Source organism: Lampris incognitus, chromosome 2 (assembly GCF_029633865.1).
Source record: "Lampris incognitus isolate fLamInc1 chromosome 2, fLamInc1.hap2, whole genome shotgun sequence".
Taxonomy (NCBI): domain Eukaryota; kingdom Metazoa; phylum Chordata; class Actinopteri; order Lampriformes; family Lampridae; genus Lampris; species Lampris incognitus.
In genome coordinates this window covers 17835092-17851925 of record NC_079212.1, presented here as the reverse complement: position 1 = coordinate 17851925, position 16834 = coordinate 17835092, and the positions used below count along the sequence as shown (strand labels likewise).

General features: G+C 43.0%; 1 protein-coding gene across 1 annotated transcript in view; it reads left to right on the top strand.

The window, feature by feature from the left end:
* The first annotated feature begins 9543 nt into the window (after positions 1–9543).
* The window catches only part of LOC130129007 (death-inducer obliterator 1-like), a 52436-nt gene continuing 45145 nt past the window's right edge, over positions 9544–16834 (top strand). The window contains exons 1-5 of the mRNA XM_056298802.1: positions 9544–9598; positions 9693–10860; positions 10991–11255; positions 13343–13576; positions 13881–14055. Coding sequence (XP_056154777.1) covers positions 9553–9598; positions 9693–10860; positions 10991–11255; positions 13343–13576; positions 13881–14055 — 1888 coding nt within the window. The 5' untranslated portion in view covers positions 9544–9552. The remainder of the gene's footprint in view (positions 9599–9692; positions 10861–10990; positions 11256–13342; positions 13577–13880; positions 14056–16834) is intronic.

Below are 16834 nucleotides of genomic sequence, written 5' to 3'. Positions count from 1 at the left end.
AGTCATGGTACCTCTGGCTAGCACGTAGAGGTCTGTGCGGCCCTCCAAGGATATGCCTCCCCAGACCATCACTGACCCACCGCCAAACCGGTCATGCTGGAGGATGTTGCAGGCAGCAGAACGTTCTCCACAGCGTCTCCAGACTCTCTCACATTTGTCACATGTGTTCAGTGTGAACCTGCTCTCATCTGTGAAGAGCACAGGGCGCCAATGGCGAATCTGCCAACCAAGATGTTCTCTGGCAAAGGTCAATCGGGCTGCACGGTGTTGGGCTGTGAGCACAGGCCCCAATTGTGGACGTCGGGCCCTCATACCATCCTCATGCATTCTGTTTCTCACTGTTTGAGCAGAAACCTGCACATTAGTGGCCTGTTGAAGGTCGTTTCGTAGGGCTCCGGCAGTGCTCCTCCTGTTCCTCCTTGCACAAAGGACCAGATAGCGGTCCTGCTGCGGGGTTGTTGTCCTCCTGCGGCCCCATCCACGTCTCCTGGTGTACTGGCCTGTCTCCTGGTACCTCCTCCATGCTCTGGACACTGTGCTGGGAGACACATCAAATCTTCTTGCCACAGCACGCATTGATGTGCCATCCTGGATGAGCTGCACTACCTGAGCAACTTCTGTAGGTTGCAGATACCGCCTCATGCCACCTCTAGTGGTGAGGGCACTAGCAAAATGAAAAACTAACCAAAGATCGGCCAGAAAAGATGAGGACAGGCAAATGGTCTGTGGCCACCACCAACAAATCCATTCCTTTTATCGGGGTTGTCTTGCAAATTGTCTAATTTCCACCAGGTGGAAATTAGACAATTTACCAACAGGTGAAATTGATTCACAAATCAGTGTTGCTTCCTAACTGGACAGGTTGATATCTCAAAAGTGTGATTGACTTGGAGCTACATTGCATTGCTTATGTGTTCCCTTTATTTTTTTGAGCAGTGTATTAATTAGTTACATTGTACACCCAAAGTGACCCCATTCACAACATTGTCCTTTTTTTTTGACCCCCCCCCCCCATTTTCTCCCCAATTGTACCCGTCCAATTACCCCACTCTTCCGAGCCATCCCGGTTGCTGTTCCAACCCCTCTACCGATCTGGGGAGGGCTGCAGACTACCACATGCCTCCTCCGATACATGTGGAGTTGCCAGCCACTTCTTCTCACCTGACAGTGAGGAGTTTTGCCGGGGGGACGTAGCGCGTGGGAGGATCACGCTATTCCCCCCAGTTCCCCCTCGCCCCTGAACAGGCGGCCCGACCGACTAGAGGAGGTGCTAGTGCAGTGACCAGGACACATACCCACATCCAGTTTCCCACCCGCAGACATGGCCAATTGTGTCTGTAGGGACACCTGACCAAGCCAGAGGTAACATGGGAATTCGAACCAGGATGCCCGTGTTGGTAGGCAATGGAAGAGACCACTACGCTACCTGGACGCTCCGCATTGCTCATTCTTAACCCAGACCCAGTCTTGAGTTGATGCAAATCTTTCCTGCAGTGTAACATCTAGATCTTCTCCAGATATGTCAAAAACATTCAGATATCTTTCTGACTTCCCCTATATTTCAGCAGCGCAATTTATGACCATGGAAATGAATGCCAAAAATCTTTTTTCTTGTCCATGCAGTATTCTGGTCAGCTCTATTCCTTTTATGCTCCGGTTCTTTTTGTACTTCCACCATCTTATCATTTCTCTCCATTCTCTTTTCAGCTTCGGCGCATGACAGTCCCATTTCTGCTCTCATCTTATTCACTTTCTCTTCTATAATTATATTTGAACACTATGCTGACCCTGTGCAGGCACTTGTTTGCGCTTTCTCAACTTTACAGTCTTCCACATTGCAATTTTCCTCCCCACATCTTCTGACTCCCATTACATACTGCAGCAACATGTCTATATTCTTGACAACACATCTGAGAGGAGCTCTCATACGGCCTCACCCTGTAATTCACATAATAAAGTCAAAGAAGGTTGAATGAGTTTATCTGGATACAACGTTTTTACAACATTTCTGTCAATAGATGTTGTATCCAGATGAACTGATTCAACCTTCTTCGATTATCTTACCTGGATTATTGATCATGCATCAAGTCATATAATAAAGGTACACTGTTACTGGCAATTCCCCTTCAAAAGTCAAACACACAGACTTACTGTCCTCCTCTTCTAGGAAGCTAGTAATTTTTCTTGCCTCTCACACACACCTGCAACATCCCGACTTGACTCAGGCTCTACTGACAGTGGCACGCCATTTACCACTTCCTTCTTCTTTGCTTTTGATCTGAGTGGGAAGCAAGTCACATAGATAACTTCCAAATACCTTGATCTAAAGGGCTCTTATTTCTCTGATGCTTTTGAGATACAGTCAGTCGTAATCATCCCACTTCTAGTTATCCTGATCGATTGTACATCTCCAAGTTTTCTCCCTACAAACTTTACAGCCTCATGTGGGTCCTTGAAAATCCTGTCTTTTGTCATGGCTATCAAACCCAACAAGATGTGTCTCCTCTGTTCTCAATAACTGACTAGAATCACTTGAGTAAGTTAATGTATTTTTCTTCCTTTTATTTTCAAACCTCATGTACTCATCATTTCCAGTTTCCCTCTCCAACTCCGAAGCCATTTCCTTCTCCATACTGGATTATGTTGAAGCCATCATTTTTTTCCCCCCAAGAATGAGCTGTCGCAAATTCATGTTTCTGTCGCAAATTCTTATTGCTATCGGTTTGAACAGTTTTGATCCAAAATATTTGCAGGTGAGTAATTCGCATATTCATGTTGCTTGTTTGTCACGTCCCCGGTGTGTTAAGGACATGGTCCACACTTGCGGGTTGTTGTGATTGACAGGGTCAAACAAACCTAACCTCTTAATTTATTCCACTGCTTCTAGCAGTCATTAAGCTGCAGATATGCCTAAACCCCTGTAAAATCAACCCCACACACCTGCGTCATGTCAGCAAAGTTTGATTAAATTTCACAAGGGAGCAATTTAGTTACTGTATTTTGATGACAGTGGTGATTGTTTCTTCAGTTGTTACAAACTGTAAAATGAAATAATCTCTGCCAGTTGATCAGGAGTTAACAAGATACATTGTGATAAACTGAAATTAATATCAGATAGATTTCCTCTTACATTCACTGAACACATCAAGACATGTAGAGGACTGCATTTCAAAAATAATTTGGTAGGGAATTATTTGTCAAAGTTGTCATTCTAATATGGTCTGCAACAAGCCTTATTAAAAAGAATTTGCATATTTGCACTCTTTGGATGTTGTCAAATCCAGACCCCACTATCACATAACTCAATTACTGTTTAAAAAATCACAGTAAGAATCCCTGTAAGAATTTTCTTTTCACTGGCTCTCACTTGAGCACTACCAACAAATTTTGTCGTGATGTCATTGAGAGTGTGGGTTTTATTTCTGTTATTAGCTTTTGGAGAGGGTTGTGGCTTTAGTTGAATAAATGCTTGACCGTTAAGGAAAAATTAAGGTGACAGGCATGGGCACAGGTCCATGAATACTGGGATGGCATCCAGTATTAAGATATTCGTTTGTTGGGTTGATATTCGGTTCCAATTTTGGGATTCGGGTATTTGTGTGTGTGTGTGTGTGTGTGTGTGTGTGTGTGTGTGTGTGTGTGTGTGTGTGTGTGTGTGTGTTTTCCCCCTAAATGTAGCATATCAATAAAGGCGAACTGCAAAATACATTTATCAGCCTATTGTACTATATTTATAGTTCTTAATTGCCCTGATAAAATGTGGAAATATGTACTGTCTCAGCTGTGGCGCCTGTCATCCCTCTTACAGCAGTGACGTCATGCTTCAGTTCACCTTGGCCGTTAAAGGGAAGACAAAATACCAAAGACCTCAGCTGTGTGGTGACACTTTAAATTGAGCAATGACAAGGCAGCATGCCAAATATGCAATTTGAAACTAGCCTACCATGTTGGCACAACAAGCATCATAAATCATCTGAATGCTGTAAGTAGTAGGCTATTCTTATATGGTGTAAAAAAAAACCGAGACTATGCTAGCAAGCAAACTTAGCTCATGTCTGTTTTCCAGTCGCCATTATCAAGCTGCTTTTATCCGCCATTTAAATAGTAACATTACGCATTAATATGTGCACTTGGAAAATATTTGCAACTGATTCGAATAGTTAAACTGAAACGTAAGGAGTAATGTTTTGGGCTAATACAATTATTGGCATAAAAAATAATAATAATTATAATAATTTGTTCATAGGTAAATCCCCAGGCATTGCTGCCATCAACATCCTCAACCACAGCCAAAACTACACAGCAGACCCTACATTCCAAAAACTAATAATGGAGAAAAGAAATCGAGACATAACAGATGCCATAGTAGAGTTAAATCACTATGGATACGAGACCCATTAACGTAGTCGAAGGCGAAGGCTTCCGAAAATTAATGAAAAAGATGGGAGCCAGGCTACACTGAACCCAAATGCTCCAGTATTTCACACGCCCTGTCTCTGCTAAGGACAAGGGCAGACTGCAGCATATCATTTGCTCTGCTTTAAGGGTGATTAGCTACAACCCGCCAACCCACCAGGACCTGTATGCCTCAAGGACACGGAGGCGACAGGAGAGCTCATGGTCATCTACTTTTCCCACCCCGGCTATGGTCTCTTCAACACACTGCTCTGGCAAGATTTTAAGGCAGACACAAGACACAGTTGATATGCTAATATCCCTGTAATGTCAGTTTATCCTTAGTTTTAAGTATCATAAATGATAATAATAACACAACGAAAACATTACAGAGACAGGTCATTTTATCTTTTTAAGGCTGTTGTTGGCCATTGGCTAGCGGGGTTGAAGAGAAAATGGCTCTTTCAAGACAGATCTTTGTCAATGGAGGAACAACAGCATAAAAAATTCCTCGTCAGCCTCCCAAAGAAATGCCTGAGAAGGCCCTTCTTGCACTTGACCTTATGTCCTCCCTTGGCTTCTGTCTCCTCTTCATCAGGCAAGGATGTTTCAATAGGGCATTGTTTCTTCCATCTACCACTAGATACACAGTGATCATACCTGTCTCTGTTGTCTGCACTGCTGTCCATGGAGCTCTCCTCATTCTCCAGGAGGACACAAGACTTATGGTACTGATGGAAGTGTCTCTTTAATACCTTCTCTGCTTGGAGGAGGGCAGCTGCTATCTTCTGTTTTCTCGGCTTCCCACAGTAAAGCTCCTCAGAGAGGCATTTCACCAGGTCAAAGTTCCTATGAATCACCATATTAGCAGTTCAAAGTATTTCTGCAGGTCCTCCACCTGCTGCGGGAGCATGTCTTTGTGTAGTGGGATCTACTCCTGTCACTCCATGGCCTCCTTGTCAAAATGAGCAACCTGTAGCTCTTTGGATTTGAGGAGACACTCGCTCTGGAGGATCTCATTCAGACAGAGGAGTTCCTCTTGATAGATAAGGAGATTCTTCTCTTCCTGCCACTGCTGGAGGTGTCTATTTAACCCCTCTGCTGCCTGGAGGAGAGCAGCAGCCATCTTTTCTTTGCTCTGCTCCCAAAGCTCGACATCGTCAGTGAGGTGTTCCACCCATTCAACCAGAGCCTTTGTTTTTTCCATGGCAGCAGTTTCTGACTCCTCTGCCTTCAGGGTGGCAGCTCTCTGCAGGACAAGGTCTCTGCAGGACCTCCACCTGCTGCGGGAGCATGTCTTTGTTCAGGAGGATCGACTCCTTTTCTCACTCCATGGCCTCCTTGGCAGAACGAGCGGTCTGTGCCTTTTCGGGTTTTGAGGAGACACTCAGTCTAGAGGGACTCGTTCTGACAGAGGATATGGATCTCTTCTGGAGAGATCTCTGGAGGTGTGCAATCCTGTCCAGGATGGCTAGCAAGAAATCTTCCACCTCTGTCATCTACCTCCTCTCTTCTTGCAATACAGTCGACTTCTTTTCTTGCTCCATGGCCTCCTTGGCAGAAAGAGCGGCCTTTGCCTCATTGGATTTGAGGAGACAATTGCTCTTAAGGATCTTATTCTGACAGAAGAGTTCCTCTTCATAAATAGAGCTCTCCTGGAGACATCTCTGGAGGTATGCAGTTTCGCCCAGGCATGCTTGTGAGAGATCCACCTCTCTCGTCCTCTTTGTCTCCTCTTGCAATGCAGAGTGTGTGTATGTGGGGTGGGGTGGGGGGGGGGGTATTTCCTTACTCTGAAGCCCCTGCTCTCTCCATTTCCTCACTTCCTGTGTTACATGTCTGTGAATGTTCTCATTCATCCAGGTCATGGTTATCCAAAGGAGTTGAATCAAGTGCAACTGGACTTGGTATATATCAGTGAATATATATCACTGATATATACCAAGTCCAGTTGTACTTGATTCAACTCCTTTGGATTCCTGTGTTACAGTTGGGGCTCTCTCCATCCTGTTGTCACCCTCTTCTGTTATTGGACACTGTAATACAGAAAAGGATCAGTTAAATTACAACTTTTGTCAAAACTGATTTCCTTTTATTTTTGTTACATACTGAGGACAGTGATGTTCACTATATTTGCTATACAACAAATGGAAAATATCAATGAATATCTGCATAGGCGGCGCTAAGGCATCAGGCATGGGGAAGCTAAATTTCCTAGGATTTTCATGAAAAAAAAATAGCTTAATCCAACATTAGACTGGCACTTATAAATGAGAAAGTCCTCATCTTGTTCAAATATGATTCAGTGAACCTTATTCAACTGTGAGCATTTGACTCAAAATTTACAATCAAATTTCCTATTAGGCCTATACATTAATTAATAGGGGATAATACAATCCCCTAGCCTCTTAATGTTACAATGTTACAATTTCATTTAGCAGACATTTTTATCCAAAGCGATGTACATCTGAGAGTTAATACAACACAAGGATCTAGTCAGGAGGCTCAAGTCCGATAGGACATAGGGTGCATAGAAGCAAATGTATTATTATTGTTTGTTTTTTTTATATATATTAATACCATCAGCTGTGGAGGTGTTCGAGAAAGAGCTGGGTCTTAAGCTTCTTCTTAAAGATGGAGAGGTACTCAGCGGATCGAGTTTGTTAACTTGTTCCACCACTGGAGAACCACAGAAGAGAAGAGTCTGGCCTAGTTACTTAGGGCCCCGTTGTGGCGGAAGTGCCAGGCGCCTTTCATTGGCAGAGTGTAGTGAGCGGGACTGAGTGTAGACCTGAATGAGGTCTACAATGTTAAAATTTCATTTTGCAGACGCTTTTATCCGAAGCGATGTACTGGGTCTTAAGCTTCTTCTTAAAGATGGAGAGGTACTCAGCGGATCGAGTTTGGTAACTTGTTCCACCACTGGGGAACCACAGAAGAGAAGAGTCTGGCCTAGTTACTTAGGGCCTCGTTGTGGCGGAAGTGCCAGGCGCCTTTCATTGGCAGAGTGTAGTGAGTGGGACTGAGTGTAGACCTGAATGAGGTCTACAGTGTTACAATTTCATTTTGCAGACACTTTTATCCAAAGCGATGTACATCTGTTGCATGCGTACTAAAACATAATAATATAGTCAAGCTTCAGCAATATCTGTCTTGTAAATCCCAAGTCATTGCCTGCATTTTAGTTTCTGTTCCTGGCATTCACAAATGATCACTTCAAACTGGCTGATCAGTAGATGTTTCATAAGTATGACCTTTAGATGCGTTTTTAAAATGGAAGTGATGTGCATCACAGCCATTACCTAATGTCAGCCAGTATTGGTGGTTGACTTTATGAGCTCACTGTAAACCTTGTGTGCGAGAAAGTGGAATTAAGCTTTTTTTTTTAAGCTGGAGTGGCTTGCGGGCCAGCCATACACCATACAAACACGAATGTCCCTGACTGATGAGCCAGTCAGTCAGTCAGTCAGTCATATGCAAATGAGCCTCATTAGAAAAAAAAAATCCAATTCACAAACACCAGTGCTAATAGCCACATGCAGTAGAGTGAAAATTATTAGCATCTTCAGAGAGTTGGTGGTAACTGACGCCCAGACTTTCATGACAGGGCCATGACAGTGATCATGGCAGTGATCGTAGCCAGGGGAAGGCATGGTCATGTTAGGTGTGCTCTTAAGTGGATATTTTGAAGGAGAATATCACTTTTTGATTCAGTTAGATAGGGCTGGGCGATATGAACAAAATCAAATATGATATTTTTGACCAAATACCTCCGTTGATATTTTGATGATATTGTAGAGATGACTATTGGTGTGCTTACAAAATAATGTTGCGAGCCAGTGTGGAAGAATGAGTCGAGAGGCAGAGATCTCTTTTTAATTGCCACTCCCATGCCCCATACATCGCATGACCCCAGGAGTGCTCTTTTATTTAAACACCGGCCTGAACTGACAACAACACAACAACCCCCAAAAAAGCAGTGCTGCTGCGGCTGTCTGCCTTGCGAATTCTTGTGAGAGCCTAGGCCGCTGCACTGAATACGCTGCATGACAGACAGGAAATGAAATTTAGGTCAAGCTGAAATGAGCAAATAATTCAACAGCCATGTGGTAAAGATGTCAGAGAGTTCACAACCCAACTCGGCTGCAGAGAGTGATTTTCACTCCGAACAATCTAAAAAGCCCCGTTTGGAAATAGTTAGGATTTTGTTCAGAAAATGGAAAAATTGTGGAACCTCGAGATAAAGTCGTATGCAAGCTATGTGAGTTACAGTTAGCTTATCATCCCTCCACTGGTAACCTGATACCTGACTATCCCTCTTAACAAACTGGCCACAATTTTGAAAATTGACCATACACAGTCCAGCCATATCCTAGGTTTTGACCGAAGTTTTTTTTTTTACCCTCCATCATTGGACCCTGGTGCAGAAAGTAGAATTTTATTTGGTCAGAGGTGAGAACAAAGCTTTAGGAGACATTCATTTTACATCTGCAGAGGAACAGTTTATAAGATATGATATACTTTATTGTCCCCCGTGGGAAAATTTTTTTGGACTCAGTGTCACTGCATTTAACATATCCACTAAAAAATACATAGGCATACAACACAACCAACCACATTTTATACATACTTACTCTCAAAGTGCCGTATTAGAAACAACATATTGCAAAGCTTGTCCAAAAAATGTAAACACATAAAAAAAATATCACACATTCCCTTTCAGAGATGTACTGCACACTTAGACATGTTTTTTGACTTGTAAACTAAATGATATGGCTGTACTGTGATGAAACATAGTATCAATGCCGGTGTTGATATTGACATTTCTTACCAAATTTATAAAAATCAGCATTTCATGGGTTGAAAATGGCTCAATACGCCATTGTCTATTGTTTTAAATCAGCCCTGAACCTTGCAAGGCCAATGCTGACTTTGAGTCGACCAGTTAGGACTTATCTACGTCATGAAATTATATACGTCATGAAAATGTAAAAATGTAGAAACATTACCTAATCCTTCCCCTTGAAAACAACTACATATTGCAGAGTCCCTGTATTATGTGTTACCCTAAAATGCATGACTGAATATATAACACTGCTCTAAACTGTTATATTAAAATTTTTTTTTTTTTTTTGGACAGCTCCCACGGACATCAGTATGGACACAACACAAAACGATAGTATTACAGAGAACAGTAATCCAGGTAAAACTATTCACTTAACAAGTATGATTTATCATTGCTGTTGGTGATGAAATTAATTTCTATTTTGTTAATCCTGTCTGTTTTTTTGATGCAGAGGTGCAGCAAGGTGATCTGGAACAGCAGCAGATACTGTTGGAGGGAACAGATAAGAGCACTAGACCGACACTCTCAGAGTTCAAAAAGTCCTGGGGCTTCAGGCGGACAACCATTGCAAGGAGAGAGTTCATGGAAGAGATGACAGACATAGACACCAGTCCTTCACCTGTGCGCAGAAGCAGAGGTCGCCGAGCCAAGCAGACTCCCCAGACCGCCCCAGACACCCAGACCACCCAGAGAACTACTCGTTCAAGTAAGAGTGTTATAGATGACCTAGAATGGTCTGCGCCTTCGTCGCCTGTGTTAATGGACACCGAAACAACCCCAGAAACCAGCACAGGAGGTACCCTTGACCCCAGCCTATGGCAGGATTTCGGGTCTGCTTTCCATACTGCCTTTTCGCTGCTTGGTGCGAAGGAATGTGCGTCCACAGACATGCCTGATGCGCTGGCAGCCTCTGACAGTTTGGAGGCCAATGATGACACAGAGGCCCCTGCAAATGAAGACAAAACTGACGGAATGGAAGCTCCTGACCGTTTGGAAGCTCCTGCTGAAGTGGACATCGCAGAACCTATTGACATTCCCATTACTGATATCGACATAGAAGAAAGTGACAATATCCTGGTCATCTCTAGCAGAGATGAGGATACTGAGGAGTTGACAGTGATGGAGATTAAGGAGACACAGGCGTCCAAAAGAAGACAGACGGACACTAGAAGTCGTGGGGTCAAAGGGGGAAGAGGAAAGGCCAAGCGGAAGGGCAGAGGGAGAGGAAGGGCTAGGGGAAGAGGTAGAGGAAAGGGGCGTGGGAGGGGCAGGGCTACAGAGCCGGAGTCCAGCACTGCAGATGATGAAGAGGATGATGATGAGGTGGTGTTTGTTAGTCAGACAGCGCAGCCACAGTTGCCAGAGACAGAAAAGGAGAGTAGTCCAGAAAGGGGAGCAGCAATGGAGATGTCTCGGAGTCAATCTCCACTTCCAATAACCAAATGCATTATCCTAGATAATGACTTAGAACAGACTGCTGAAGGAGCACCAGGTCAGTATGATGACGCACCACAGGAAAAGGAGGAGGATAAGAATACAGCGTATTCAAGCATATCAGATAGTGAAGGCTATGACCCCGACGCTCTATACTGCATCTGTCGACAAAAACACAATAAAAGGTATGTGGCCATTCTTTGCAGCAAGTCAACTCAAGCTTAAACAGACACTTAAACAAGTTTATTGAGTTTTTACCTCATGCTTATATTTGCCCTTCTCTAATCGTTCCCCCATCACATTCATCACCTCCAGGTTCATGATCTCCTGTGACAGTTGCCAGGAGTGGTTCCATGGGGATTGTGTTGGCGTCACTGAGGTGCAGGGCCGTAAGATGGAGAAGATGGGGCAAGAGTACATCTGTCCCTGCTGTGTCACTAAGAAACACAACCAGCTCCAACCCAACCCTCAACCACAGCCAGAGCCTGATCTGAGAACGTCTGACACCATCCAAGAACGTCTGACACCATCCCCTCCTGGTAAAGAGGAGGAGGAAACCGAAAAGCAGCAGGCTAGCAAGGTGAGAGTCACAGGCTGGTCGAAGTCAGGCACCTTCTTCAGTAAGCTGATTATGCCATATAATAGTTTACACAGTTATAGTGTAGTATTGTGTAGTTACAGGGTAGAATACTCATAAATTAGGTGATAATCAAAAATTAATCAAATAATAAATCATAAATAATAAAATATATATCTTTATGCATGCTCAATAATCCAGGTAAGGAAATCACAGAAAGTTGAATCGGTTCATCTGGGCACAGCGTTTGAGAGAAATGTTTCATCACCGTCAAAGTGACCTCTTCAGTCTCAACTGACTGCAGTTCTACCCACGCTTATAAACAATACAGTGGCATAATGACCGAGAACAACAATTGGTTTCATATGTAAATTACCGTGGCCATTAACTAGAGTTACAATGGCAATATGTACTATGTGTACAATGTGTTTTGGGGTTGATGTTTACCATAAATCAACACATACTGGTCAGTACTTAAAGGTGTGACTCTCATCATCCACTGGAGCACAAATTAGGAGTCATCAGGACACTGTACCTCTGAGCTGACAACGTCCCCACTGATACAGTGGCCAGGGAAGGGGAGAAATCCCACATTAAACATGCCCTGGTTAAGTTTGGTTATCCTAACTGGGCGTTTGTCAAAGCCAGGAAGACGCCCAAACAGTGCATTAGCTGATCGAAAAGAGGAGAAGGACAACAGCTGCCTGAGCATAAACCAGTGGTGATTTTGTATGTGGCAGGAGTGTTGGAAAAGTTGAGACGCATATTTTCCAAACACCACATCTCAGTTGCTTTGAAACCCCAAAACACGCTGCACCAGAAATACACCCCAAGGTGTATGTAAGTCCACCCCAAGGATCAGGTCCCCTGGCACAAACAGAGCAATACAGTACGCTGTTAAGTGCCGGTAGGATTGCCATGGCTGTCGTCCTCTGGTGAAGAGGATGGCACCACACAGAAGAGCTAACGCATCAGGCCAGGACTCCACAGTCTACACCCATCTATCTACAGGCCAGTGGTCACTCTTTCAAGGATGAAGATGTGCACATCCTTGATAGGGAAGAATGCTGGTTTGGAGTCAAAAAGGCCATCTATGTGAAGAGGGAATGATCATCCCTGAACTGAGGGGGCGGGGCTAAGAGTACATCTGTCACCATTTTACAATGCTGTGATTGCAACTATTCCCCAATTTTCTGAATAGTACACATTACCATTCTAACTCTAGGTGACGGTCACGGTAATTTGCATATAAAGCAGATCGTTGTTTTCAGTCGTTAAGGCACGGTACTGTTTACAAGGTTGGTGATACCTCCAGTCAGTTTAGACTGAAGAGGTCACTTAGATGAGTGATGAAATGTTTTTCTCAATAAATGTGTCCAGATGAACTGATTCAGCTTCCTGTGGTCTACTACTACTTCTGCTACATTCGGCTGCTCCCGTTAGATAGATAGATAGATTGATAGATTGATTGTTTTATTAGCCACACGACCAAGGCCAGTGGAATTTGTTTTTGGTGTACTTTAAACTGCAGCACACTACATACAACAACAGACACTCCACATATTATCACGAACAGTACAATTAGGGGTCGCCACAGCGGATCATCCATTTCCATCTCTTCCTGTCCTCTGCATCTTCCTCTGTCACATCAGCCACCTGCATGTTGTCTCTCACCACATCCATAAACCTCCTCTTTGGCCTTCCTCTTTTCCTCTCCCCTGGCAGCTCCATATTCAGCATCCTTCTCCCAGATTCAACTTCCCCTGATCAAAGCATATAACTATAGGGTAGCATAGAATGATGTAGTTACAGTGTAGTGTCTTCACAGTGTGGTTTAGAATTGTATAGTTAAAGTAATATGCCTTGCCTTATATTGTCAGTCGTGTAGAATAGTGTCGTTGTTGTGTAGTATTCTTGTAGAGTATTCTGGAACTGTGTAGTTGTAGTGTAGCTCAGTCAGAGTAGTTTAGAAAAATTTAGTATAGTCATATAGTATAGTAGTTGTCTCGTAGTTCGACTAAGAGAATGTACCCTTTACGGAGTACCATGTAAGATGTCACATGTGGTCTGAGATATGAGTTTGGTTTCAGGAGGCTGTGGTGGAAGAAAAGGAGGCGGAATCCAAGATGCAGACAGACGGTTCCCTTCCCCTTTGTATTGGTCCTGGGTGCCCCAAACACGCATTACCAGACTCTGTTTACTGTGGCACTGACTGCATCCTCCAGCATGCAGCCCTCACAATGAAGTCACTTTCTACTCCCAAGGAGCCCAAGTCCAGAGGACGACAGCAGAGGAAAACTGCCACCTCCAAACTCACCACAAAGGTAATTAGGCCATATCAATAAGCCTCCTCACAGTAAATGTGAAAGATTGAATGGCAGATGTCTTTTTCACTGTGACCCCTCCACATGTTTTGCTATTGATTTAGCTGTTACGTAGTGTTTAAGTCTGCACTTGTCTGTGGTATGCACGTTGTCTGTTACTGCACTATACTGCATGTATTTTTATGTGGCAGTCTTTATGTCCAAGAGAAATTTCCCTATGGAAAATAAACTAATCTTGAATCTTGAAGAATGTAAGGTCCTGACTGGGCCTTGTTGAGGAACTGTGTGAATGTTTTGTCAATAGGTTCAGAGGTCGGTTAAGGTGTCTGAGAGGTCAGCGGACCAACCTGAGGAAGAGTGTGAAGAGCAGAGGAAAGGTTATGGAAGGGAGGAGGAGGCGACGTCTCCCTCAGCCTGCGACCCCTGTCTCACGGCAGCTCAGGCACCTTCCAAACCATCATCTAACTTAAGCACAGCGTGTATGTACAGGTCACTGCACATATACATCACAGTCACACAAACACTTCAGAATCATACACACATTCTCTCTGTCGGGATTAGTGGTTCTGTGTTCCTTTCATTATTACACTGCACGCACAAACACACATCACACATGGATACACACTCTGGGGAAGACTGATTTTTAGCAGGGGTCAGCAATGGGTAAGTATGTTCATTTTTTATAGTTGTTCATGGAATATAAATTCGAATAGAAAATGTTTTGACTGGCCAGGATTTGACTGTCTGAAAACACAGTCATTTCATTTGCTTTTCATACGACTAGAAAACATTGCAATTCATCCAAACACAGCAATTGTGTGTAGGGAAGTACTAGATAGGCAGGTTAGTTTACTGTGTTTGTTCCGAACGTACGGTGACACTGTGCCCATGTTTGAGGTCGTCTGAGTTTGTCTCACAACTCAAGGTTCTCACTAAAACATACTGCAGAACAACTAAATAGTTCATGAAACACTTGAATAATAGATGTGGGTCAAATCCTTTGGCTTGAAAAGGGAAAGGCTTTGTGTAATTAAGCTTTTCGCAACAGAATTAATTCTTGACGTATATTTTGTGCAAGCAATAATGTGAGTTTTGCTGAACTCCAAGAATGTGCTGAAGATTTCAGAGGTGCTGACCACAAAGTTTAGGGTTCTTATGTGGGTAACTCTTCCCCGCAAATCAAGTTATAGATACATTTTGTTGATGAAAACAACTTGCAGTGCAGAATTCTAAATGGCCAGCGGCAGCCTCAGAATCCCACATTTCCATTGCACTGCCCATCAGTTAAGTAGATTATAAATCTAGTGTAGATTTAATTAACCTCCATAGTTAGGCTTAAAACATGTTTAGCCATAAAATATTGAAATAAATTATATATCTGAAAACCCTTTCCGTTTTATTTCTCAGTCCTTTCCAAGGACTTTGGAAATAAAGCATTGCTTGTAAATGCTTGTATATTTGAGCTGTAGTCTACAGTGCTATTTTGGCAGTGTAATTCATCACAACAGATAAGAATTATGATTGTAGATTGATTTAAGATCTTTAAAAGTAATCCTACTGATTCTGTGACAAGAGATCATACATATGGCAGCATTTAGGGAACTAACACCAGAAGGCCTGCGGGTATAAACACACAGGAAATTATATTTAAAGGGCAATGGTTAGATGGTTAAATTCACACCAAAAATCCAACACCACTGATTAAGATGTAACTGCCCCTAACTGCCTCAGTGCCTTACATTGAAAAAGGAAAGATAAATAGCTAGGAAGAATACATTTTACCAGTTTGAACAAGTGGTGATGCTGGATTATTCAAGAAATGTGTGCTCAGGGTGATACAAAGTACAAGGCTGATATTGTCCATTGAACGTTTTCCAATTCTTCCTTGTTGACCAGTTAAAGGAAATGTTAGGCATCTACAAACAAGATATTGAAATAATAGGTAATTGTCATAACACCACGACCTTCATCACTATTTGGCATGTGTGACGCCAACATCAAGCCTTTCACAGTTGTTTGGCACTACCGAATATATTACAAAAGATGCTTGAAGATGTGGCAGTGCCACAGTGCTGATTGGACATGGATATCACCTCAACTCCTCAAAGAGGGTCAAATACCTTATGTTTAGGATGCAAGGGTTTTGAAAATAGCTGGTGTCCCCTGACAGGTTATTTCTACACACAACAGTATAATCGGTTATCTTATATAGTTATTCCTTTTTTATTATTTTTTTAATTTGTCAGTTTTCCTAACACTCACGTAAATCTGTATCATTGCAACACTTAGCCTAGTTATCATTGAATACACACTGATACATATGCATACCACATTGAGCTACGACATCTGCAATTTTTCCATCCGTCTATATTTGCATTTTTTCCCTATATTTTTCAAATATTTTTCAAATTTTCTTGCCCCTACTACTTTCCTTGAGACTCAGTTTACATTTCATCTCTGAAACCTCTGAATGCTACAACTTACAGCACCATGCCCACATGCAATTATACACACTCACACCCAAACACTCAGACATACACAGGCCTGGACCAGCCATTGCAAAGAGTAACGCCCAGATAATTTGGGGATAGGATCTGGAGGGGTCATAGATAGACTGGTGTAACTGGTACATGGGGCCAAAGTTGACCTCTTGGCACTGCACTGACGCCTGAAGGGAGTATGAGGATTCACCGGTGCGGACGCCAGAGAGAGGCCTCAACAGGTTCCCATCAAACAGTGAACTGGAGGTTCATTGTTGCATTTCCATGAAGATGACTGAAGTTTCAACTACCAGCCAGCTGAGACGATAACATGCTCTCCATTCCTCAACTCTTTTGGAAAACAGCCCATTTTAATGTGCATGAAGAGACTAATTACCCTAAAGCTGAGCTTACTCGTATGCATACACCCCCTCCACATTCAAGATTAAGTTTGTGGGACTCTGTGAACAGGGATACTCATTAGCAGTTAAGGTATCCAGACCTTGTTTTTCAGCACAAGCAACATGAGTACACCTGCATTACATAAGCTCCTGACCCGCTACTTGTCACATATTCCATGTACTGGCAAACAACATTTCTATGTTGTATCATCAACAAGTTCTGGGGGAAACCTTACCTTGAGCTTTGTTTCCCTTTTCCCCTAACGTTAACCATTAGTGTTGAAATTTCAGTGCCGTCAAAGTCCACTTTCACCCCACATCAACAAATACACTGAGGTGATGCAGAACACTGCAGTGCCAGCCGGTTTTCCGGGAGA